The sequence below is a fragment of the Pseudophryne corroboree genome, chromosome 1, assembly GCF_028390025.1.
Source record: "Pseudophryne corroboree isolate aPseCor3 chromosome 1, aPseCor3.hap2, whole genome shotgun sequence".
NCBI classification, from domain to species: domain Eukaryota; kingdom Metazoa; phylum Chordata; class Amphibia; order Anura; family Myobatrachidae; genus Pseudophryne; species Pseudophryne corroboree.
In genome coordinates, this window is record NC_086444.1 from 1150064449 (window position 1) to 1150089343 (window position 24895).

A 24895-nucleotide genomic window follows, 5' to 3' on the forward strand; every position below is an offset into this window, starting at 1 on the left:
CTTGACCATTTTCCCTGGAAATTTTCCCCGTGTGACTGCTTCCCAGCCTCGGAGACTTGCATCCGTGGTCACCAGGATCCAATCCTGGATCCCGAACCTGCGTCCCTCTAGGAGGTGAGAACTGTGCAGCCACCACAGGAGAGAGATTCTGGTCCTGGAAGATAGGCTTATTTTCCGGTGCATGTGCAGGTGAGACCCGGACCACTTGTCCAACAGGTCCCACTGAAACACCCTGGCATGGAACCTGCCAAACTGAATGGCCTCGTAGGCCGCCACCATCTTCCCCAGCAACCGAGTGCATTGATGAATCGACACTCTTGCTGGTTTCAGAATCTGTTTGACCATGTTCTGGATTTCCAGAGCCTTTTCCACTGGAAAAAAGACTCTCTGTAATTGTGTCCAAATCATACCTAAGAATGACAGCCGTGTTGTCGAAATCAACTGTGATTTTGGCAAATTTAGGAGCCAACCATGTTGTTGCAGAATTTCCAGGGAAAGCGTAACGTTTTTCAGTAATTGCTCCTTGGATCTCGCCTTTATCAGGAGATCGTCCAAGTACGGGATAATTGTGATTCCTTGCTTGCGCAGGAGAACCATCATTTCCGCCATTACTTTGGTCTTTCCACGGCTCCGAGGATTTTCACCAAACGGCAACGTCTGAAATTGGTAATGATAATCCTGAACAGCAAGCCTCAGGTAAGCCTGATGCGGAGGATATATGGGGACGTGTAAGTAGGCATCCTTTATGTCGACCGACACCATAAAATCCCCCTCCTCCAGACTGGAGATCACTGCTCGGAGAGATTCCATCTTGAATTTGAATTTTTTCAGATAGAAATTGAGGGATTTTAGGTTCATAATCGGTCTGACCAAGCCATCCGGCTTCGGGACCACGAACAGGATTGAATAAAAGCCTTCTCCCTGCTGTGACGGGGGTACCGTGACAACGACTTGGTTTTGACACAGCTTTTGTATTGCAGCGCATACTACCTCCCTTTCCGGAAGAGAAGCTGTCAAGGCCGATTTGAAAAATCGGTGAGGGGGCACGTCTTTTAAACTCCAATTTGTACCCTTGGGCTACTATTTCTAATACCCAAGGATCCAGGGCCGAGCGAACCCAGACCTGACTGAAGAGTTGGAGACGAGCCCCCACCGGTGCGGACTCCTGCAGAGGAGCCCCAGCGTCATGCGGAGGATTTGGCAGAAGCCGGGGAGGACTTCTGCTCCTGGGAACCTGCCACAGCCGGTGACCTTTTTCCCCTTCCTCTAGTAGCAAGGAAGGAAGACCCTCGTCCTTTTTTGTATTTATTTGGCTGAAAGGACTGCATCTGATAGTGGGGCGTTTTCTTTTGTGGTGCAGGGACAAAAGGTAGAAATGATGACTTACCCGCGGTAGCCGTAGATACCAGGTCAGCGAGGCCGTCACCAAACAAGACACCACATTTATACGGCAGAGACTCCATAGCCTTCTTAGAGTCAGCATCAGCATTCCATTGATCAATCCACAATGCCCTCCTAGCCGAGACTGCCATGGCATTGGCCCTTGATCCCAAAAGGCCAATATCCCTCGCAGCTTCCCTTAGGTAGGTTGCAGCGTCCCTGATATAACCCAGTGTCAAAATAATGCTATCCCTATCCAGGAAATCTATATCAGAGGACAAGTTATCTCTCCACTTTTCAATAGCGCTACTCACCCATGCCGATGTAACGGCAGGTCTGAGCAGCGTACCCGTAGTAACATAAATGGATTTCAATGTATTTTCCTGCTTACGATCCGCAGGATCCTTCAGGGCTGCCATGTCAGGAGACGGAAGCGCCACCTTTTTGGACAGACGCGATAGAGCTTTGTCCACAGTGGGGGTTGACTCCCACCTTTCCCTGTCCCCAAAGGGGAACGGATATGCCACCACAATTCTCTTGGGAATCTGTAACTTTTTGTCAGGATTTTCCCAAGCCTTTTCAAAAAGCGCGTTCAGTTCATAATAGGGAGGGAACGTTACCTCAGGTTTCTTTCCTTTAAACATACAGACCCTTGTGCCAGGAACAGCAGGGTCTTCCGTGATATGTAAAACGTCTTTTATCGCCACAATCATGTACTGAATGCTCTTTGCCAGTTTAGGATTCAATCTGGCATCACTATAGTCGACACTGGAGTCAGAGTCCGTGTCGGTATCTGTATCCGCAATCTGGGTAAATGAACGCTTCTGTGACCCCGAGGGGGTCTGTACTTGTGATAATGCATCCTCCATGGATTTTCTCCATGCCTGGTTCTGAAACTCTGATTTATCTAATCTCTTATTCAACAGAGCCACATTTGCATTCAAACCACTCAACACATTTACCCAATCAGCAGTCGGCGGTGCCGACAGGGTCACTCCCACAGTCCTTTCTGTCCCTACTCCAGCCTCCTCCTGGGAAGAGCAGTGAGCCTCAGACATGTCGACACACGCGCACCGACACCCACAACCACACTGGGCTATAGGGTACAGACCCACAGCAAAGCCTGTTAGAGGAACACAGAGGGAGTTTTGCCAGCTCACAACCCAGCGCCTATCCCGGTTCTGAAACGTTTAATATGATGCCTCAGACCTGTTAGCGCTTTTATATTAATAAAACAGCACCAAATTACTGTGCCCCCCCACGCCCCTGGTTTTGCACCCTGTTACTTGTACAGCAGTGTCGGAGGTCAGGACCAGCGTCTATGCAGCTCTGTGAAGAGAAAATGGTGCTGGTTAGAGCTGTGAGGGCTAAGCCACGCCCCCTTAATGGCGCGCTTCAGCCCCGCTTTTTTTCTACATATTTATACTGGCGGGGGTCTGGTATTAGTGCCCCAGCACCATTTACCACTTTTGCCAGTCCATTTGTGACCACATTTGTTTACCACTTTTGCCAGTCCTGCGCCCTGCACCCTGTAGTGCCGCCGTGTGTGTGTGGGAGCATGGCGCGCAGCGCGGCACCTCAAACCCGTCACTGAAGTCTTCTGATCTTCTTCTACTCACCCGTATTCTGACTTCTGGCTCTGCAAGGGGGGTGACGGCGCGGCTCCGGGAACGAGCATCTAGGTGTACCTAGCAATCAGACCCTCTGGAGCTAATGGTGTCCAGTAGCCTCAGAAGCAGAGCCTTGAAACTCACAGAAGTAGGTCTGCTTCTCTCCCCTCAGTCCCACGAAGCAGGGAGCCTGTTGCCAGCAGGTCTCCCTGAAAATAAAAAACCTAACATAAAGTCTTTTTCAGAGAAACTCAGGATAGCTCCTCAGTGTGCATCCAGTCTCACTGGACACAGAATCTAACTGGGGTCTGGAGGAGGGGCATAGAGGGAGGAGCCAGTTCACACCCAAAGTCCTGAGGAGCCCGTGTCTCCTGCGGATCCCGTCTATACCCCATGGTTCTTGAAGCGTCCCCAGCATCCTCTAGGACGTATAATAAAATTCATGTTTTTAAAATTTTATATTAGATCACGACAGGAAAATGAGGCGGAATGAAATTGACGAAATGACTGTCGAAAAGCACTGTTGTCGAATCGACATTCTTCAGTTGAATATACTTTTGTCGAAAAGCCGCATTTTAACATTGCAGACATGTCGAATTGAAAAAACGTCGAATTGCCAAAAGTTGAAAATGAAACGGCAGGTTTTTTGTCGAAAAGTACTGTATTGAATTGTCGAATCAAATTCGACAGTTTTTTTTTGTGTCGAAAATGACCCGTTATTCGACATTTTTGGCAATTCGACCGCAATTGCATATACCCGTTAGCCTTTCTGTTTCTGCACATCACATGTGGAAAGCTTGCATCACTGTACACAGAATATATGTATATACAGTATGTGCATATCACATAATAGAAAACTTTACATGTATTTTCTTTTATAATCAGATAATGATTTTTACTAATTTCTCGCCTTTTATGTATTGTTTCTAACAGGTAGCCCAAACACGCTTGTTTATGCTGCAAGTCATATAACTTTGTATTCTGTGTTTTACTATTTATTGAACTCAGCAGTTTATAATTTTCTTGTGTAATGAATTTAGATTTCTAAGGACGAGCCTTCATACTCTGTGTTTTATTTCTATTTTTTTTTTTTTTTATTCATATTGGTTTATTGCAACTGTGACATAAGATCACACTCCAGTCTAACCCCGATGTCCATGTGAAGTAATAGCCTATGACTGCAGCAGGCAGGAGGGCGAGTTCCTGCTTCTTATAGCCTGATACGCGGATATGCGGCTGGCTGCTCCTCTGGGTTCCACCCCGTGTTGGAGCAGCTGAGCTTGGCGCTCTCGACTCTCTTCCAGCTCCTTCCAGTGCTGCTCTTCAAATGAGTTCTGTAAGGGACAGAACAACACACATCAATAATAAAAAGGCTCCGTTAATTAAATTGCAGGATAATCAAATATTTAAAGGACTGCTAAGCATGAAATAGAAGCATAAACGAAGGATCCACTAATGACACACACACACACACACACACACACACACACACACACACACACACACACACACACACACACACACACCTAAATGATACTATGTCAGAAGTCTCCTACATGCATGTGACAACCCTCCAACGGCTCCCACTGCAATGTGACCAGACAGACTTTAGCCAGTGGGGACCTCTCCGCCCTGTGCTGGGAAAAGTAAGTATATAGCAGTGACGGGGCATAACAGACCAGGGGGCGGGACAGAGCAGGGGCATATCAATGGGCAGACTGAAGTGACCCAGATATGCCAGGTTCCTGTCTCTGGCACATGTAGCAAAAGCGACCCCACCAGACTGACGGGACAGACAATCCGGGGAGGAATATAACGGGGTAAGTACAGCTAAGAGAGGAGGATGGAGCGGGGGCGGGTTGAGGTGACCCTATCATCTTTCTTAATTAGACTGAATATATCAGCTGTATGACAGATGTATTTTATAGACAAAACCGTCCCTCAGAAGATAATGACAGATGTCACAGAATAATAAGGCACTTTGTGGAAAGGTTATTTCTACAGTCTTTGTATTACAGACAATTTCACATGTAACAAGAATCAGTGAGACGGACCAATCTAGTCACTGTGGGCCTAATGCAGAGGCGGACGCAGTGCCGCTGCTTGCAGAGCTGGGCAATTATTTGCTACTGCGCATACAGGAAAAGGCCTGAAAACCCTTATAGCGCATGAGTAACCCGGATTGTACGCAGAGGCCGCTGTTGTATACGGAGATGCTGACATTAGAACTGGTGGGCAAAACTATGGCTGTTCCTGGGCGGTGACCTCACAAAAAGTGCAAAGGTGCAGGGGGTCATAGGTGAAGCCTCGGCTGGCCGCCTGGAGCCATCCCTGGTGCAGACAGGAAGTGGGCTGTGATTTAGACAGATGCCTGTGTCTGTATCTGCAAACTGCTTAACATATCAATGCGATAATGATGCTTCTTGTTTAACCGCTTATAACTCGGAGGACAAGCAGCAACTATCTTCTGCAAATATTAAAGGACTGGATCACCTCCCACTCATTCACAGCACAGTGCCTTGGAAATAGAAGACACTACCTGTATTCTTGAGAGTTCTGGATGGTAGAGATAAGTTTATATTGTTACACTGAGTGACTATAGCGGAATGTTCTGATACAGATTTAATGTTCTCACGCAGGACAATGCATCACCTTTTGTGACACAGCACAGCCACTCACCACATGATTTATATACATTACCCATAAAAACATCTCCAGCAAGAACCCAACAAGCACATATACAGTATTTGCTGGCGTATAAGACTACTTTTTTGCCCTGAAAAACATGCCTCCAAGTGGTGGGGTCGTCTTATACGCAGGGTGCACTTCAGTTGGGATAGACATAGCTGCCATAGTGGCCTTCCGATACTCGCCCGGTGCCCAATGTGGCCTCCCGATGCCCTCCCTCCTCATTCTACATACCATCCAGTATCGCGCGGTAACCAGTGCGGCCGCGGCGGGTCACTAGTGCCAATTACAGGGAGATGCAGGGACTGGCCGGAGGCGCTGCAGTCGCGTTGTGGCCGTACAATGGTGACAATGACAGGTACTGTAATGGCACTAATACTAATACTAATGGCACTCATGTGAAACCGGTAACAATAAATGCACACAGGGGTATACTTTTATACATTTTACAACTTTCTCCTCGCCCCCTCCCCCCTTCTTATGCATACCTTGATAAATACTCCCTATCCAAATCTCTTATCAGGCCATAATATACAGTATGTCACAAATCTGATGTTCTTTTACGTTTTATTTGGTGTGTGGAAGGGGGTAGTCTTATACGGCAAGTAAATAACAAACTCTATATTTTGAGTGGAAATGTTGGGGGTCGTCTTATACGCCCAGTCGTCTTATACGCCGGCAAATACGGTATATTTACCTTAGAAAATTTGGCAATATTATGCTGGGGGGGAATCTTTAAGGCCTCAGCCTGCATCTTGCGCTCGGATATTTTCTCCTCCAGCTTTCTCTGCAGTTCTGTGACTCGCTCGTCATTGGCCACTGCAGCTTTTCCAAACTGAGATTTCGTTTTTTTATCGTCCAACCTGTCGGAAAGATAAATGAAATAAACAGGTCTACCATATATTACTCTTTCTAGAAAAAAATGAAAAAGTATCTATTTTCTCCTAATAAAGTACGGTTGTTTTAATCAGGTGAGAGCGCACAAACAGTATTGCATTTTGGGCCGTCACATGAGTGATTCATTGTTACACTTAACACCCAGTTTAGTAGACTCTGCAGCTTTCAGTTAAGGCAGCAGCTGAAGTGGAAAATTAAATTGCCTGACTGTGGAAATGAACATTTTGCAGAGAACAAGGATTCAAACACCTTCCTTTCATCTGCTTGGAAAATATTTGTTAATTTCTGGGGGGGGGGGGGGGGTGTTCTAATCTGTTGACCTCAGAATTCAACCCCAAGCACTAGGGGTCTGGGACTCCGGGTCGACGACAAAAAGGTCGACACACCTTAGGTCGCCGCCAATTGGTCGACACACCTTAGGTCGACATGGACAAAAGGTCGACAGGGACAAGGTCGACATGGAGAAAGGTCGACATGAGTTTTTTTGTGTCATTTTCTTCGTAGAGTGACCGGGAACCCCAATTAGTGCACCGCGGCCCCTCGCATGGCTCGCTTCGCTCGCCATGCTTCGGGCATGGTGCCTTCGCTTTGCTCGGCACAGATTACCGTTCCAATCGTAGTCCACGTGGATCGTTAAGTATGAAAAGGTTCCAAAAAAGAAAAAGATTGTGAAAAACTCATGTTGACCTTTTTCCATGTCGACCTTGTTCCTGTCGACCTTTTGTCCATGCCGACCTTTTGTCCATGTCGACCTAAGGTGTGTCGACCAATTGGCGTCGACCTAAGGTGTGTTGACCTTTTTGTTGTCGACCTGGAGTCCGGATACCAAGCACTAGACCATTACTTAAATCATGACAAATATTGTGGATCACTGGGTTGAGTGTTAGTGCTCATTTCAGTCAAAGACAGACAATAAAATGCAATATAGGAACAAATGAGTAAGCACTGCCAGATGGAAAGAAATGAGCAAATGCTGCCAAATGGGAAGGAATGAGAACACTCTGCTAGGTGGGATGGAATGAGCAAACGCTGCCAGATGGGAAAAAATGAGAAATGGTGCCAGATGGGAAGGAATGAGTAAACACTGTCAGATGGGAAGGAATGAGCAAACGCTGCCAGATGGGAACAAATGAGAAATGGTGCCAGATGGGAAGGAATGAGCAAACGCTGCCAGATATGAAGGAATGAAAAAACATTGGCAGGTGGGAAGGAATGAGAAAACGCTGCCAGATGGGAAAGAATGAGAAAATACTGCCAGATAGGAAGAAATGAGAAATGGTGCCAGATGGGAAGGAATGAGCAAACGCTGCCAGATGGGAATGAAAAAACGCTGCCAGATATGAAGGAATGAGAAAACACTCCAGATGGGAAAGAATGAGAAAACATTGCCAGATGGGAAGAAATGAGAAATGGTGCCAGATGGGAAGGAATGAGCAAACGCTGCCAGATGGGAATGAGCAAACGCTGCCAGATATGAAGGAATGAGAAAACATTGCCAGATGGGAAGAAATGAGAAATGCTGCCAGATGGGAAGGAATGTGCAAATGCTGCCAGATGGGAAGGAATGAGAAAATGCTGCCAGATGGGAAGTAATGAGAAAATGCTGCCAGATGTGAAAGAATGAGAAAATGCTGCCAGATGGGAAGGAATGAGAAAACGCTGCCAGATGGGAAGGAATGAGCACGATCTACCAGATGGGAAGAAATGAGAAAACGCTGCCAGATGGGAAGGATTGAGAAAACGCTGCCAGACGGGAAGAAATAAGAAACTGCTGCCAGATGGGAATGAATGAGAAAACGCTGCCAGATGGGAAGAAATGAGAAATGGTGCCAGATGGGAAGGAATGAGAAAACACTGCCAGATGGGAAAGAATGAGAAAACATTGCCAGATGGGAAGAAATGAGAAATGGTGCCAGATGGGAAGGAATGAGCAAACGCTGCCAGATGGGAATGAGCAAACGCTGCCAGATATGAAGGAATGAGAAAACATTGCCAGATGGGAAGAAATGAGAAAAGCTGCCAGATGTGAAAGAATGAGAAAATGCTGCCAGATGGGAAGGAATGAGAAAACGCTGCCAGATGGGAAGGAATGAGCACGATCTACCAGATGGGGAGAAATGAGAAAACGCTGCCAGATGGGAAGGATTGAGAAAACGCTGCCAGACGGGAAGAAAATAAATAAGAAACTGCTGCCAGATGGGAATGAATGAGAAAGTGCTGCCAGATGAGAAGGAATGAGAAAATGCTGCCAGATGGGAAGGAATGAGAAAACGCTGCCAGATGGGAAGAAATTAGAAAACGCTGCCAGATTTGAAGGAATGAGCACGACCTACCAGATGGGAAGAAATGAGAAAACGCTGCCAGATGGGAAGGATTGAGAAAACGCTGCCAGACGGGAAGGAATAAGAAAATGCTGCCAGATGGGAATGAATGAGAAAATGCTGCCAGATGAGATGGAATGAGAAAACGCTGCCAGATGGGAAGGAATGAGAAAACGCTGCCAGATGGGAAGGAATGAGAAAACGCTGCCAGATGGGAAGGAATGAGAAAACGCTGCCAGACGGGAAGGAATGCGAAAACGCAGCCAGATGGGAAGAAATTAGAAATTGTGCCAGATGGGAAGGAATGAGCAAACGCTGCCAGATGGGAAGGAATGAGCAAACGCTGCCAGATGCGAAGGAGTGAGAAAATGCTGCCAGATTTGAAGGAATGAGCACGATCTACCAGATGGGAAGAAATTAGAAAACGCTGCCAGATGGGAAGGAGTGAGAAAATGCTGCCAGATTTGAAGGAATGAGCACGATCTACCAGATGGGAAGAAATGAGAAAACGCTCCCAGACGGGAAGGAATAAGAAAATGCTGCCAGATGGGAATGAATGAGAAAATGCTGCTAGATGGGAAGAAATTAGAAAACGCTGCCAGACGGGAAGGAATAAGAAAATGCTGCCAGATGGGAATGAATGAGAAAATGCTGCCAGATGAGATGGAATGAGAAAACGCTGCCAGATGGGAAGGAATGAGAAAACGCTGCCAGATGGGAAGGAATGAGAAAACGCTGCCAGATGGGAAGGAATGAGAAAACGCTGCCAGACGGGAAGGAATGCGAAAACGCAGCCAGATGGGAAGAAATTAGAAATTGTGCCAGATGGGAAGGAATGAGCAAACGCTGCCAGATGGGAAGGAATGAGCAAACGCTGCCAGATGGGAAGGAGTGAGAAAATGCTGCCAGATTTGAAGGAATGAGCATGATCTACCAGATGGGAAGAAATGAGAAAACGCTGCCAGATGGGAAGGATTGAGAAAACGCTCCCAGACGGGAAGGAATAAGAAAATGCTGCCAGATGGGAATGAATGAGAAAATGCTGCCAGATGAGATGGAATGAGAAAACGCTGCCAGATGGGAAGGAATGAGAAAACGCTGCCAGATGGGAAGGAATGAGAAAACGCTGCCAGACGGGAAGGAATGCGAAAACGCAGCCAGATGGGAAGAAATTAGAAATTGTGCCAGATGGGAAGGAATGAGCAAACGCTGCCAGATGGGAAGGAATGAGCAAACGCTGCCAGATGGGAAGGAGTGAGCAAACACTGCCAGATGGGAATGAGAAAACGCTGACAGATATGAAGGCATGAGAAAACACTGCCAGATGGGAAGGAATGTGCAAATGCTGCCAGATGGGAAGAAATGAGAAAATGCTGCCAGATGGGAAAGAATGAGAAAATGCTGCCAGATGGGAAAGAATGAGAAAATGCTGCCAGATGGGAAAGAATGAGAAAATGCTGCCAGATGGGAAGGAATGAGAAAACGCTGCTAGATGGGAAGGAATGAGAAAACGCTGCCAGATGGGAAGGAATGAGCACACACTCTACCAGATGGGAAGGAATGAGAAAATGCTGCCAGATGGGAAGTAATGAGAAAATGCTGCCAGATGGGAAAGAATGAGAAAATGCTACCAGATGGGAAGGAATGAGAAAACGCTGCCAGATGGGAAGGAATGAGAATTCGCTGCCAGATGGAAAGGAACGAGAAAACGCTGCCAGATGGGAAGGAATTAGAAAACGCTGCCAGATGGGGAGGAATAAGCATGCTCTGCCAGATGGGAAGGAATGAGAAAGCGCTTCATGGGAAGTGATTGGCCCTTTAAAAAAACGGCCAAGTTCGGCAGCCATCCCGCACGGGCGCCGGACTCGACGACATTACATCCCGCCGCATATTGGACTGTTTTATATAGAGCAATTGGTTTCTATCTTTTGTAATGTAATCTTATTATCTAAGTCACTAATTCATTATCTTTCTTGATATATGTATTATGTTTATTCTCGTATGAATTGTTTTCCCATCTTTTGCTAGTCATACCTTTTTTGTAAGCCGTTTAAACTAAAACAAAGTAATAAAAACCTATATTCAGCCTATCATTATAACAGTAGCTAGTTACAGCAGTAAAGCACAAAGTCATCATAAAAACGTTTACATAAGTTCAAATCCCTTCTCAGAATATTTGAATGAACAGTTTAAAACTGGAAGAATTTAACAGTTGCTCCCTAATACCCCTAGCCATAAAGTTCTATTGTTTCAGACTGGGTCACAATGCTCCCCGCTTACCCAGGTCATGGGTATTGTCCCTTCTTTCCTAATCCCTCCTTACCCCCTTCTGCCCCCTTCCTGTCTCCCGTTTATGTTAGCTTTAATGTGTTTCTGCTTTTCTTAATTGTTCTGTTTTCTTTATGCATTACATAACGTATCTCCAGGGCGCAATGTAACTATTTGTAATGTGGTACTATTATTTAATCTCCATGTTTACCTTTGTTACCCCGGACTGTAATGTTGTATGTCTTGCTAATTCCTTTCTTTCTATAAAATAGGCCAGTGGTTTTCAACCACTGTGCCGCGGCACACTGGTGTGCCGCCAGTGGCTTTCAGATGTGCCGCCAGAGATGCGCTGCCCGTCATCACACTGGTGAACTTTGGCAACGCAGCGTGACACATCGCCTGTCCACCCGCCCGCCGCAAGCCTGGCTGCCCGCCCGCCGCTGCCGTCGCCAGGCAAGTGCTGCTCCCTACTGCTCCTCACTGCTTATGGCTGCATTAACCCCTGCCTGCCAGCCGCCAGCAAAGTGCTGCTCCCTGCTGCACCTCACTGCTCACGGCTGCATTAACCCCTGCCGGCTGACGCTGAGGGAGGGAGAGGCAAAAGCAAAAGTGATACTGAAACCTTACAGGTATGGTCCAGTGTATTTGTATGAATTTTACAGTAATAGCTGTGTGAACAGTGTGCAGAATTAATGTGGGGGCCAATATGTGTAATAACTGTGGGGGGCCCAAGTGTGTAATTACTGTGTGTGTGTGTGGGGGGGGGGGGGGGCGGCAATGTGTGTAATTGCTGGGCGGGGATGATATGTGTAATTACTGTGGGGGGACAATATGTGTAATTACTGTGGGGGGGATGTGTGTAATTTCTGTGGGGGGACAATATGTGCAATTTCTGTGGGGGGACAATTAGTGCAATTACTGTGGGGACCAATGTGTGTTTTAAGTCCCCATGTGGACCAAAGTGTGTTGTAGTTTTTTTTTTTTTTTTTTTTTGGGGGGGGGGGGGGGGGTTGTTCGTGGGGTACTGATGGTGTGCCTTGGCAATTTTAGAATTTTGTTCGGCGTGCCTTGAATGGAAAAAGGTTGAAAATCACTGAAATAGGCTATAGTGTTTTGTATTTTAATTTTTTTTCTCAATAAAACCAGTTTGGATAAAATAAAAAATAAAAACAAAACAGGAACCGTTTAATCACATCTGTGGTTAGTCATCCAATTAACACGACATATTAGCTCTATGATTCTATTACTGATTAAGCCCATCTATTGGAGGATATTCTAAAAATGATTAATATATATTTTAGCTTAAAATACATTTCTCTAACGTCCTAAGTGGATGCTGGAGACTCCGTAAGGACCATGGGGGATAGCGGCTCCGCAGGAGACTGGGCACATCTAAAGAAAGCTTTAGGACTATCTGGTGTGCACTGGCTCCTCCCCCTATGACCCTCCTCCAAGCCTCTGTTAGATCTTTGTGCCCGAACGAGAAGGGTGCACACTAGGGGCTCTCCTGAGCTTCGTAGTGAAAGTTTTAGTTTAGGTTTTTTATTTTCAGTGAGACCTGCTGGCAACAGGCTCACTGCATCGAGGGACTAAGGGGAGAAGAAGCGAACTCACCTGCGTGCAGAGTGGATTGGGCTTCTTAGGCTACTGGACATTAGCTCCAGAGGGACGATCACAGGCCCAGCCTGGATGGGTCCCAGAGCCGCGCCGCCGGCCCCCTTACAGAGCCAGAAGGCAGAAGAGGTCCGGAAAATTGGCGGCAGAAGATGCAGCTGTCCGCCATTGCTCTCAGCACACTTCACACTCCGGTCACTGAGGGTGCAGGGCGCTGGGGGGGGGCGCCCTGAGACGCAATAAAAAACACCTTGGATGGCAAACAATGCATCACATATAGCTCCTGGGCTATATGGATGCATTTAACCCCTGCCAGAATACATAGAAAAACGGGAGATAAGGCCGCCGATAAGGGGGCGGAGCCTATCTCCTCAGCACACTGGCGCCATTTTCCCTCACAGCTCCGTTGGAGGGAAGCTCCCTGTCTCTCCCCTGCAGTCACTACACTACAGAAAGGGTTAAAAAAGAGAGGGGGGGCACTAATTACGCGCAGTATTAAAGATACAGCAGCTATAAGGGGAAAAAATAAGAATTTACTTACCGATAATTCTATTTCTCATAGTCCGTAGTGGATGCTGGGGACTCCGAAAGGACCATGGGGAATAGCGGCTCCGCAGGAGACTGGGCACAAAGTAAAAGCTTTAGGACTAGCTGGTGTGCACTGGCTCCTCCCCCTATGACCCTCCTCCAAGCCTCAGTTAGGATACTGTGCCCGGACGAGCGTACACAATAAGGAAGGATTTTGAATCCCGGGTAAGACTCATACCAGCCACACCAATCACACCGTACAACTTGTGATCTGAACCCAGTTAACAGCATGATAACAGAAGGAGCCTCTGAAAAGATGGCTCACAACAACAATAACCCGATTTTTGTAACTATAACTATGTACAAGTAAAGCAGACAATCCGCACTTGGGATGGGCGCCCAGCATCCACTACGGACTATGAGAAATAGAATTATCGGTAAGTAAATTCTTATTTTCTCTAACGTCCTAGTGGATGCTGGGGACTCCGAAAGGACCATGGGGATTATACCAAAGCTCCCAAACGGGCGGGAGAGTGCGGATGACTCTGCAGCACCGAATGAGAGAACTCCAGGTCCTCCTCAGCCAGGGTATCAAATTTGTAGAATTTAGCAAACGTGTTTGCCCCTGACCAAGTAGCTGCTCGGTAAAGTTGTAAAGCCGAGACCCCTCGGGCAGCCGCCCAAGATGAGCCCACTTTCCGTGTGGAATGGGCTTTTACAGATTTTGGCTGTGGCAGGCCTGCCACAGAATGTGCAAGCTGAATTGTACTACAAATCCAACGAGCAATCGTCTGCTTAGAAGCAGGAGCACCCAGCTTGTTGGGTGCATACAGGATAAACAGCGAATCAGATTTCCTGACTCCATCCGTCCTGGAAACATATATTTTCAGGGCCCTGACTACGTCCAGCAACTTGGAATCCTCCAAGTCCCTAGTAGCCGCAGGCACCACAATAGGCTGGTTTAAGTGAAATGCTGAAACCACCTTAGGGAGAAATTGAGGACGAGTCCTCAATTCTGCCCTGTCCGTATGAAAAATTAGGTAAGGGCTTTTATAGGATAAAGCCGCCAATTCTGAGACACACCTGGCTGAAGCCAGGGCTAACAGCATTACCACTTTCCATGTGAGATATTTTAAGTCCACAGTGGTGAGTGGTTCAAACCAATGTGATTTTAGGAATCCCAAAACTACATTGAGATCCCAAGGTGCCACTGGAGGCACAAAAGGAGGCTGTATATGCAGTACTCCCTTGACAAACGTCTGAACTTCAGGAACAGAAGCCAGTTCTTTTTGGAAGAATATTGACAGGGCCGAAATTTGAACCTTAATGGACCCTAATTTTAGGCCCATAGACAGTCCTGTTTGCAGGAAATGCAGGAAACGACCCAGTTGAAATTCCTCTGTAGGGGCCTTCCTGGCCTCGCACCACGCAACATATTTACGCCAAATACGGTGATAATGTTGTATGGTTACATCCTTCCTGGCTTTGATCAGGGTAGGAATGACTTCATCCGGAATGCCTTTTTCCTTCAGGATCCGGCGTTCAACCGCCATGCCGTCAAACGCAGCCGCGGTAAGTCTTGGAACAGACATGGTCCCTGCTGGAGCAGGTCCTTTCTTAGAGGTAGAGGCCACGGGTCTTCCGTGAGCATCTCTTGAATTTCCGGGTACCAAGTCCTTCTTGGCCAATCCGGAGCCACGAGTATAGTCTTTACTCCTCTCCTTCTTATGATTCTCAGTACTTTTGGTATGAGAGGAAGAGGAGGGAACACATACACTGACTGGTACACCCACGGTGTTACCAGAGCGTCCACAGCTATTGCCTGAGGGTCCCTTGACCTGGCGCAATATCTGTCCAGTTTTTTGTTGAGGCGGGACGCCATCATGTCCACCTTTGGTTTTTCCCAACGGTTCACAATCATGTGGAAGACTTCTGGGTGAAGTCCCCACTCCCCCGGGTGAAGATCGTGTCTGCTGAGGAAGTCTGCTTCCCAGTTGTCCACTCCCGGAATGAACACTGCTGACAGTGCTATCACATGATTCTCCGCCCAGCGAAGAATCCTTGCCACTTCCATCATTGCCCTCCTGCTTCTTGTGCCGCCCTGTCTGTTTACGTGGGCGACTGCCGTGATGTTGTCCGACTGGATCAACACCGGCTGACCCTGAAGCAGAGGTCTTGCCTGACTTAGGGCATTGTAAATGGCCCTTAGTTCCAGGATATTTATGTGAAGTGACGTTTCCATGCTTGACCACAAGCCCTGGAAATTTCTTCCCTGTGTGACTGCTCCCCAGCCTCTCAGGCTGGCATCCGTGGTCACCATGACCCAATCCTGAATGCCGAATCTGCGGCCCTCTAGGAGATGAGCACTCTGTAACCACCACAGGAGAGACACCCTTGTCCTTGGAGACGGGGTTATCCGCTGATGCATTTGAAGATGCGATCCGGACCATTTGTCCAGCAGATCCCACTGAAAAGTTCTTGCGTGGAATCTGCCGAATGGAATCGCTTCGTAAGAAGCCACCATCTTTCCCAGGACCCTTGTGCATTGATGTACTGACACTTGGCCTGGTCTTAGGAGGTTCCTGACTAGGTCGGATAACTCCTTGGCTTTCTCCTCCGGGAGAAACACCTTTTTCTGTACTGTGTCCAGAATCATCCCTAGGAACAGCAGATGTGTCGTCGGAATCAGCTGCGATTTTGGAATATTTAGAATCCATCCGTGCTGTCGTAGTACTACTTGAGATAGTGCTACTCCGACCTCTAACTGTTCTCTGGACCTTGCCCTTATCAGGAGATCGTCCAAGTAAGGGATAATTAAGACGCCTTTTCTTCGAAGAAGAATCATCATTTCGGCCATTACCTTGGTAAAGACCCGGGGTGCCGTGGACAATCCAAACGGCAGCGTCTGAAACTGATAGTGACAGTTCTGTACCACAAACCTGAGGTACCCTTGGTGAGAAGGGCAAATTGGGACATGGAGGTAAGCATCCTTGATGTCCAGAGACACCATATAGTCCCCTTCTTCCAGGTTCGCTATCACTGCTCTGAGTGACTCCATCTTGAACTTGAACCTTTTTATGTAAGTGTTCAAGGATTTCAGATTTAAAATGGGTCTCACCGAGCCGTCCGGCTTCGGTACCACAAACAGCGTGGAATAATACCCCTTTCCCTGTTGTAGGAGGGGTACCTTGATTATCACCTGCTGGGAATACAGCTTGTGAATGGCTTCCAATACCGCCTCCCTGTCGGGGGGAGACGTTGGTAAAGCAGACTTCAGGAACCGGCGAGGGGGAGACGTCTCGAATTCCAATTTGTACCCCTGAGATACTACCTGCAGGATCCAGGGGTCCACTTGCGAGTGAGCCCACTGCGCGCTGAAATTCTTGAGACGGGCCCCCACCGTGCCTGAGTCCGCTTGTAAGGCCCCAGCGTCATGCTGAGGACTTGGCAGAAGCGGGGGAGGGCTTCTGTTCGTGGGAAGAGGCTGTTTGCTGCAGTCTTTTTCCCCTTCCTCTGCCCCGGGGCAGATATGAGTGGCCTTTTGCCCGCTTGCCCTTATGGGGACGAAAGGACTGAGCCTGAAAAGACGGTATCTTTTTCTGCTGCGAGGTGACTTGGGGTAAAAAGGTGGATTTTCCAGCCGTTGCCGTGGCCACCAGGTCCGATAGACCGACCCCAAATAAATCCTCCCCTTTATACGGCAATACTTCCATATGCCGTTTGGAATCCGCATCCCCTGACCACTGTCGCATCCATAATCCTCTTCTGGCAGAAATGGACATCGCACTTACTCTTGATGCCAGAGTGCAAATATCCCTCTGTGCATCTCGCATATATAGAAATGCATCCTTTAAATGCTCTATAGTCAATAATATATTGTCCCTGTCCAGGGTATCAATATTTTCAGTCAGGGAATCCGACCAAGCCACCCCAGCACTGCACATCCAGGCTGAGGCGATTGCTGGTCGCAGTATAATACCAGTATGTGTGTATATACTTTTAAGGATATTTTCCAGCTTCCTATCAGCTGGTTCCTTGAGGGCGGCCGTATCAGGAGACGGTAACGCCACTTGTTTTGATAAGCGTGTGAGCGCCTTATCTACGCTAGGGGGTGTTTCCCAACGCGCCCTAACCTCTGGCGGGAAAGGGTATAATGCCAATTATTTTTTAGAAATTAGCAGTTTTTTATCGGGGGAAACCCACGCTTCATCACACACCTCATTTAATTCATCTGATTCAGGAAAAACTACGGGTAGTTTTTTCACACCCCACATGATACCCTTTTTTGTGGTACTTGTAGTATCAGAAATGTTCAAAACCTCCTTCATTGCCGTGATCATGTAACGTGTGGCCCTACTGGAAAATACGTTTGTTTCCTCACCGTCGACACTGGAGTCAGTGTCCGTGTCAGTGTCTGTATCGACCTGAGGTAATGGGCGTTTTATAGCCCCTGACGGTGTTTGAGACGCCTGTACAGGTATTAACTGATTTGCCGGCTGTCTCATGTCGTCAACAGTCTTTTGTAAAGTGCCGACACTATCACGTAATTCTTTCCATAAGACCATACAGTCAGGTGTCGACTCCCTAGGGGGTGACATCACTAACACAGGCAATTGCTCCGCCTCCACACCATTTTCCTCCTCATACATGTCGACACAGCATACCGACACACAGCACACACACAGGGAATGCTCTGACAGAGGACAGGACCCCACTAGCACTTTGGGGAAACAGAGGGAGAGTTTGCCAGCACACACCAGAGCGCTATATATATACAGGGATAACCTTATATAAGTGTTTTTCCCTAATATAGCTGCTGTATATATTAATATGCCAATTTAGTGCCCCCCCTCTCTTGTTTTACCCTGTTTCTGTAGTGCAGGACTGCAGGGGAGAGTCAGGGAGCCTTCCTCCAACGGAGCTGTGAGGAAAAAATGGCGCTTGTGTGCTGAGGAGATAGGCTCCGCCCCTTTTTCGGCGGCCTTTCTCCCGCTTTTTTGTGGAAAACTGGCAGGGGTTAAATACATCCATATAGCCCAGGAGCTATATGTGATGTATTTTTAGCCATTTAAGGTATTTTCATTGCGTCCCAGGGCGCCCCCCCCCAGCGCCCTGCACCCTCAGTGACCGGAGTGTGAAGTGTGCTGAGAGCAATGGCGCACAGCTGCGGTGCTGTGCGCTACCTTATTGAAGACAGGACGTCTTCTGCCGCCGATTTTCCGGACCTCTTCACTCTTCTGGCTCTGTAAGGGGGCCGGCGGCGCGGCTCCGGGACCCATCCATGGCTGGGCCTGTGATCGTCCCTCTGGAGCTAATGTCCAGTAGCCTAAGAAGCCCAATCCACTCTGCACGCAGGTGAGTTCGCTTCTTCTCCCCTTAGTCCCTCGATGCAGTGAGCCTGTTGCCAGCAGGTCTCACTGAAAATAAAAAAAAAACCTATTTAAACTTTTACTCTAAGCAGCTCAGGAGAGCCACCTAGATTGCACCCTTCTCGTTCGGGCACAAAATCTTAACTGAGGCTTGGAGGAGGGTCATAGGGGGAGGAGCCAGTGCACACCAGCTAGTCCTAAAGCTTTTACTTTGTGCCCAGTCTCCTGCGGAGCCGCTATTCCCCATGGTCCTTTCGGAGTCCCCAGCATCCACTAGGACGTTAGAGAAACACTTATATAAGGTTATCCCTGTATATATATATATAGCGCTCTGGTGTGTGCTGGCAAACTCTCCCTCTGTCTCCCCAAAGGGCTAGTGGGGTCCTGTCCTCTATCAGAGCATTCCCTGTGTGTGTGCTGTATGTCGGTACGTTTATGTCGACATGTATGAGGAGAAAAATGATGTGGAGACGGAGCAGATTGCCTGTAATAGTGATGTCACCCCCTAGGGGGTCGACACCTGAGTGGATGAACTGTTGGAAGGAATTACGTGACAGTGTCAGCTCTGTATAAAAGACAGTGGTTGACATGAGACAGCCGGCTACTCAGCTTGGGCCTGTCCAGACGTCTCATAGGCCGTCAGGGGCTCTAAAGCGCCCGTTACCTCAGATGGCAGATATAGACGCCGACACGGATACTGACTCCAGTGTCGACGGTGAAGATACAAATGTGACTTCCAGTAGGGCCACACGTTACATGATTGAGGCAATGAGAAATGTTTTACACATTTCTGATAATACGAGTACCACCAAAAAGGGGTATTATGTTCGGTGAGGAAAAACTACCTGTAGTTTTCCTGAATCTGAGAAATTAAATGAGGTGTGTGATGATGCGTGGTTTTCCCCCGATAACAACTGATAATTTCTAAAATGTTATTGGCATTATATCCTTTCCCGCCAGAGGTTAGGGTGCGTTGGGAAACACCCCCTAGGGTGGATAAAGCGCTCACACGCTTGTAAGGGCTCTACCCTCTCCTGAGATGGCCGCCCTTAAGGATCCTGCTGATAGAAAGCAGGAGGGTATCATAAAATGTATTTACACACATACTGGTGTTATACTGCGACCAGCAATCGCCTCAGCCTGGATGTGCAGTGCTGGGTTGGCGTGGTCGGATTCCCTGATTAAAAATATTGATACCCTAGATAGGGACAGTATATTTTTGCCTATAGAGCATTTAAAAGATGCATTTCTATATATGCGTGATGCACAGCGGAATATTTGCCGACTGGCATCAAGTCTAAGTGCGTTGTCCATTTCTATCAGTAGAAGGTTATGGACACGTCAGTGGTCAGGTGATGCGTATTCCAAACGGCATTTGGAAGTATTGCCTTATTAAAGGGAGGAGTTATTTGGGGTCGGTCTTTCAGACCTGGTGGCCACGGCAACAGCTGGGAAATCCACGTTTGTACCCAGGTCGCCTCTCAACATGAGATGACGCCGTATTATCAGGCGCAGTCTTTTCGTGGACAAGCGGGCAAAAGGTTCCTCATTTCTGCCCCGTGACAGAGGGAGAGGAAAAAGGCTGCAGAAATCAGCCAGTTCCCAGGAACAGAAACCCTCTCCCGCCTCTGCCAAGCCCTCAGTATGACGCTGGGGCTTTACAAGCAGAATCAGGCACGGTGGGGGGCCCGTCTCAATGAATTTCAGCGCGCAGTGGGCTCACTCGCAAGTAGACCCCTGGATCCTTCAGGTGATATCTCAGGGGTACAAATTAGAATTCGAGACGTCTCCCCCTCGCCGTTTCCTAAAGTCGGCTTTACCGATGTCTCCTTCTGACAGGGAGACAGTTTTGGAAGCCATTCATAAGCTGTATTCCCAGCAGGTGATAATCAAGGTACCCCTCCTGCAACAGGGAACGGGGTATTATTCCACACTGTTGTGGTACCGAAGCCGGACGGCTCGGTGAGACCGATTCTAAATCTAAAATCTTTGAACACTTACATACAGAGGTTCAAATTCAAGATTGAGTCACTCAGAGCAGTGATTGCGAACCTGGAAGAAGGGGACTACATGATGTCTCGGGACATCAAGGATGCTTACCTTCATGTCAAAATTTACCCTTCTCATCAAGGGTACCTCAGGTTTATGGTACAGAACTGTCACTATCAGTTCAGACGCTGCCGTATGGATGGTCCACGGCACCCCGGGTCTTTACCAAGGTAATGGCCGAAATGATGATATTCCTTCGAAGGAAGGGAATTTTAGTTATCCCTTACTTGGACGATTTCCTGATAAGGGTAAGATCCAGGGAACAGTTGGAGGTCGGTGTAGCACTATCTCAGGTAGTGTTGCGGCAGCACGATTGGATTCTCAATATTCCAAAATCGCAGCTGGTTCCGACGACTTGTCTTCTGTTCCTAGGGATGATCCTGGACACAGTCCAGAAAAAGGTGTTTCTCCCGGAGGAGAAAGCCAGGGAGTTATCCGAGCTAGTCAGGAACCTCCTAAAACCGAGCCAAGTCTCAGTGCATCAATGCACAAGGGTTCTGGGTAAAATGGTGGCTTCCTACGAAGCAATCCCATTCGGCAGATTCCACGCAAGAACTTTCCAGTGGGACCTGCTGGACAAATGGTCCGGGTCGCATCTTCAGATGCATCAGCGGATAACCCTGTCACCAAGGACAAGGGTGTCCCTCCTGTGGTGGTTGCAGTGTGCTCCTCTTCTAGAGGGCCGCAGATTCGGCATTCAGGACTGGGTCCTGGTGACCACGGATGCCAGCCTGCGAGGCTGGGGAGCAGTTACACAGGGAAGGAATATCCAGGGCTTATGGTCAAGCCTGGAGACATCACTTCACATAAATATCCTGAAGCTAAGGGCCATTTACAATGCTCTAAGCTTAGCAAGACCTCTGCTTCAAGGTCAGCCGGTGTTGATCCAGTCGGACAACATCACGGCAGTCACCCACGTAAACAGACAGGGTGGCACAAGAAGCAGGAGGGCAATGGCAGAAGCTGCAAGGATTCTTCGCTGGGCGGAAAATCATGTGATAGCACTGTCAGCAGTATTCATTCCGGGAGTGGACAACTGGGAAGCAGACTTCCTCAGCACGACCTCCACCCGGGAGAGTGGGGACTTCACCCAGAAGTCGTCCACATGATTATAAACCGTTGGGAAAAGCTCGACAGGTATTGCGCCAGGTCAAGGGACCCTCAGGCAATAGCTGTAGACGCTCTGGTAACACCGTGGGTGTACCAGTCAATGTATGTGTTCCCTCCTCTGCCTCTCATACCCAAGGTACTGAGATTGATAAGATGGAGAGGAGTAAGCACTATATTCGTGGCTCCGGATTGGCCAAGAAGGACTTGGTAACCGGAACTTCAAGAGATGCTCACGGAGGATCCGTGGCCTCTACCTCTAAGAAGGGACCTGCTCCAGCAAGGACCCTGTCTGTTCCAAGACTTACCGCGGCTGCGTTTGACGGCATGGCGGTTGAACGCCGGATCCTGAAGGAAAAAAGGCATTCCGGATGAAGTCATCCCTATCCTGATCAAAGCCAGGAAGGATGTAACCGCAAAACATTATCACCGCATTTGGCGAAAATATGTTGCGTGGTGCGAGGCCAGTAAGACCCGACGGAGGAAATTCAACTGGGTCGATTCCTACATTTCCTGCAAACAGGAGTGTCTATGGGACTGAAATTGGGGTCCATTAAGGTTCAAATTTCGGCCCTGTCAATTTTCTTCCAAAAAGAACTAGCTTCAGTCCCTGAAGTTCAGACGTTTGTAAAAGGGGTACTGCATATACAGCCTCCTTTTGTGCCTCCAGTGGCACTTTGGGATCTCAATGTAGTTTTTGGGTTCCAAAAGTCACATTGGTTTGAACCACTTAAATCTGTGGAGTTAAAATATCTCACATGGAAAGTGGTCATGCTGTTGGCCCTGGCCTGGGCCAGGCGCGTGTCAGAATTGGCGGCTTTATCCTGTAAAAGCCCTTATCTGATTTTCCATTCGGACAGGGCGGAATTGAGGACTCGTCCTCAGTTTCTCCCTAAGGTGGTTTCAGCGTTTCACCTGAACCAACCTATTGTGGTGACTGCGGCTACTAGGGACTTGGAGGACTCCAAGTTGCTAGACGTTGTCAGGGCCCTGAAAATATATGTTTCCAGGACGGCTGGAGTCAGGAAAACTGACTCGCTGTTTATCCTGTATGCACCCAACAAGCTGGGTGCTCCTGCTTCTAAGCAGACTATTGCTCGTTGGATTTGTAGTACATTTCAGCTTGCACATTCTGTGGCAGGCCTGCCACAGCCAAAAATCTGTAAATGCCCACTCCACAAGGAAGGTGGGCTCATCTTGGGCGGCTACCCGAGGGGTCTCGGCTTTACAACTTTGCCGAGCAGCTACTTGGTCAGGAGCAAATACGTTTGTAAAATTCTACAAAATTGATACCCTGGCTGAGGAGGACCTGGAGTTCTCTCATTTGGTGCTGCAGAGTCATCCGCACTCTCCCGCCCGTTTGGGAGCTTTGGTATAATCCCCATGGTCCTTACGGAGTCCCCAGCATCCACTTAGGACGTTAGAGAAAATAAGAATTTACTTACCGATAATTCTATCTCTCGTAGTCGTAGTGGATGCTGGGCGCCCATCCCAAGTGCGGATTGTCTGCAATACTGGTACATAGTTATTGTTACCAAAAAATCGGGTTATTGCTGTAGTGAGCCATCTTTTCTAGAGGCTCCTCTGTTATCATGCTGTTAACTGGGTTCAGATCACAAGTTGTACGGTGTGATTGGTGTGGCTGGTATGAGTCTTACCCGGGATTCAAGATCCTTCCTTATTGTGTACGCTCGTCCGGGCACAGTATCCTAACTGAGGCTTGGAGGAGGGTCATAGGGGGAGGAGCCAGTGCACACCAGATAGTCCTAAAGCTTTCTTTAGATGTGCCCAGTCTCCTGCGGAGCCGCTATCCCCCATGGTCCTTACGGAGTCCCCAGCATCCACTACGGACTACGAGAAATAGAATTATCGGTAAGTAAATTCTTATTTTCCAATTTTCTTCCTGTCATATTTTTTATGTCAAATCCATCAGAAAAATGGCAAAAAGTTTCCAGGAATTTTTTTTTTTTTTTTACATTTTATTTGCAGTATATATGCTTACACAAATGTAATTAAACTAATGAATGGAATTTATTGATATTTTCCATCAAATTTTGTTCAGATATTTTTTTTTCTTCTGCAATATCATTAAATGTGAACTGAAAATTTGACGGATTTGATTTTACAAAAATGTTTAAGTCACTTTTTTTGTTACATATTCAATCGTGGTCATTCCGAGTTGTTCGCTCGTTGCCGATTTTCGCTATGCTGCGATTTGTTGCTAAATGCGCATGGTACGCAGCGCGCATGCGCTTATTTAACTAAAAACTTAGCAGTTTTGCTGTTGTCTATGCGGCGCTTTTCAGTCGCACTGCTGATCGGTGAATGATTGACAGGAAAGGGGCGTTTCTGGGTGGTAACTGAGCATTTTCTGGGAGTGTGCTAAAAAACGCAGGTGTGTCAGGGAAAAACGCGGGAGTGTCTGGAGAAACGGGGGAGTGGCTGGCCGATGGCAGGGCGTGTTTGTGACGTCAAACCAGGAACTAGACGGACTGAGCTGATCGCAATCTAGGAATAGGTCTGGAGCTACTCAGAAACTGCAAGAAAATATTTAGTAGCAATTCTGCTAATCTTTCGTTCGCTATTCTGCTAAGCTAAGATACACTCCCAGAGGGCGGCGGCCTAGCGTTTGCAATGCTGCTAAAAGCAGCTAGCGAGCGAACAACTCGGAATGAGGGCCAATGTAAATAAATATACAAGACGGTAAAATGATTAGGCGGTATTGGCGCAAACTTTAATAAAACTCCAAATGTGTAATTTCCTCTCTATCTGGTCCCTCTGCCTTCGCTATATGCAGGCCGTCGCAGCTGCTCTGTGGGAATAAGTCACTGATGTGACTTAAACTGCATTTATTAGTGCAGCTGTACCGTGTCTGCATGTAAATTAGATGTCTACAAAATTAGCTAATTATGCTGCCACTGGTAGATAAATCAGGTAATGGATTTGATTTTTTTTTTCCACTGAATATTTTAAAATTAGGAGCTTTTTAAAAAAAAAAAAAAAACCCTTTTAACATAAGTAATGTTCATGGCAATTAACCACCTGAAGATTTGGGTCATTGGCA

General features: G+C 47.6%; 1 protein-coding gene across 4 annotated transcripts in view; it reads right to left on the reverse strand.

Annotated features, from left to right (window-relative positions):
• Nucleotides 1–4060: 4060 nt before the first annotated feature.
• The window catches only part of CFAP99 (cilia and flagella associated protein 99), a 220011-nt gene continuing 199176 nt past the window's right edge, over nucleotides 4061–24895 (reverse strand). For all 4 annotated transcript variants that reach the window (XM_063924646.1, XM_063924654.1, XM_063924637.1 and 1 more), the window contains 2 exons: nucleotides 6376–6541; nucleotides 4061–4324 (listed from right to left, as the gene is read on the reverse strand). In XM_063924646.1, the coding sequence (XP_063780716.1) occupies nucleotides 4163–4324; nucleotides 6376–6541 (328 nt within the window). In that variant the 3' untranslated portion in view covers nucleotides 4061–4162. The remainder of the gene's footprint in view (nucleotides 4325–6375; nucleotides 6542–24895) is intronic.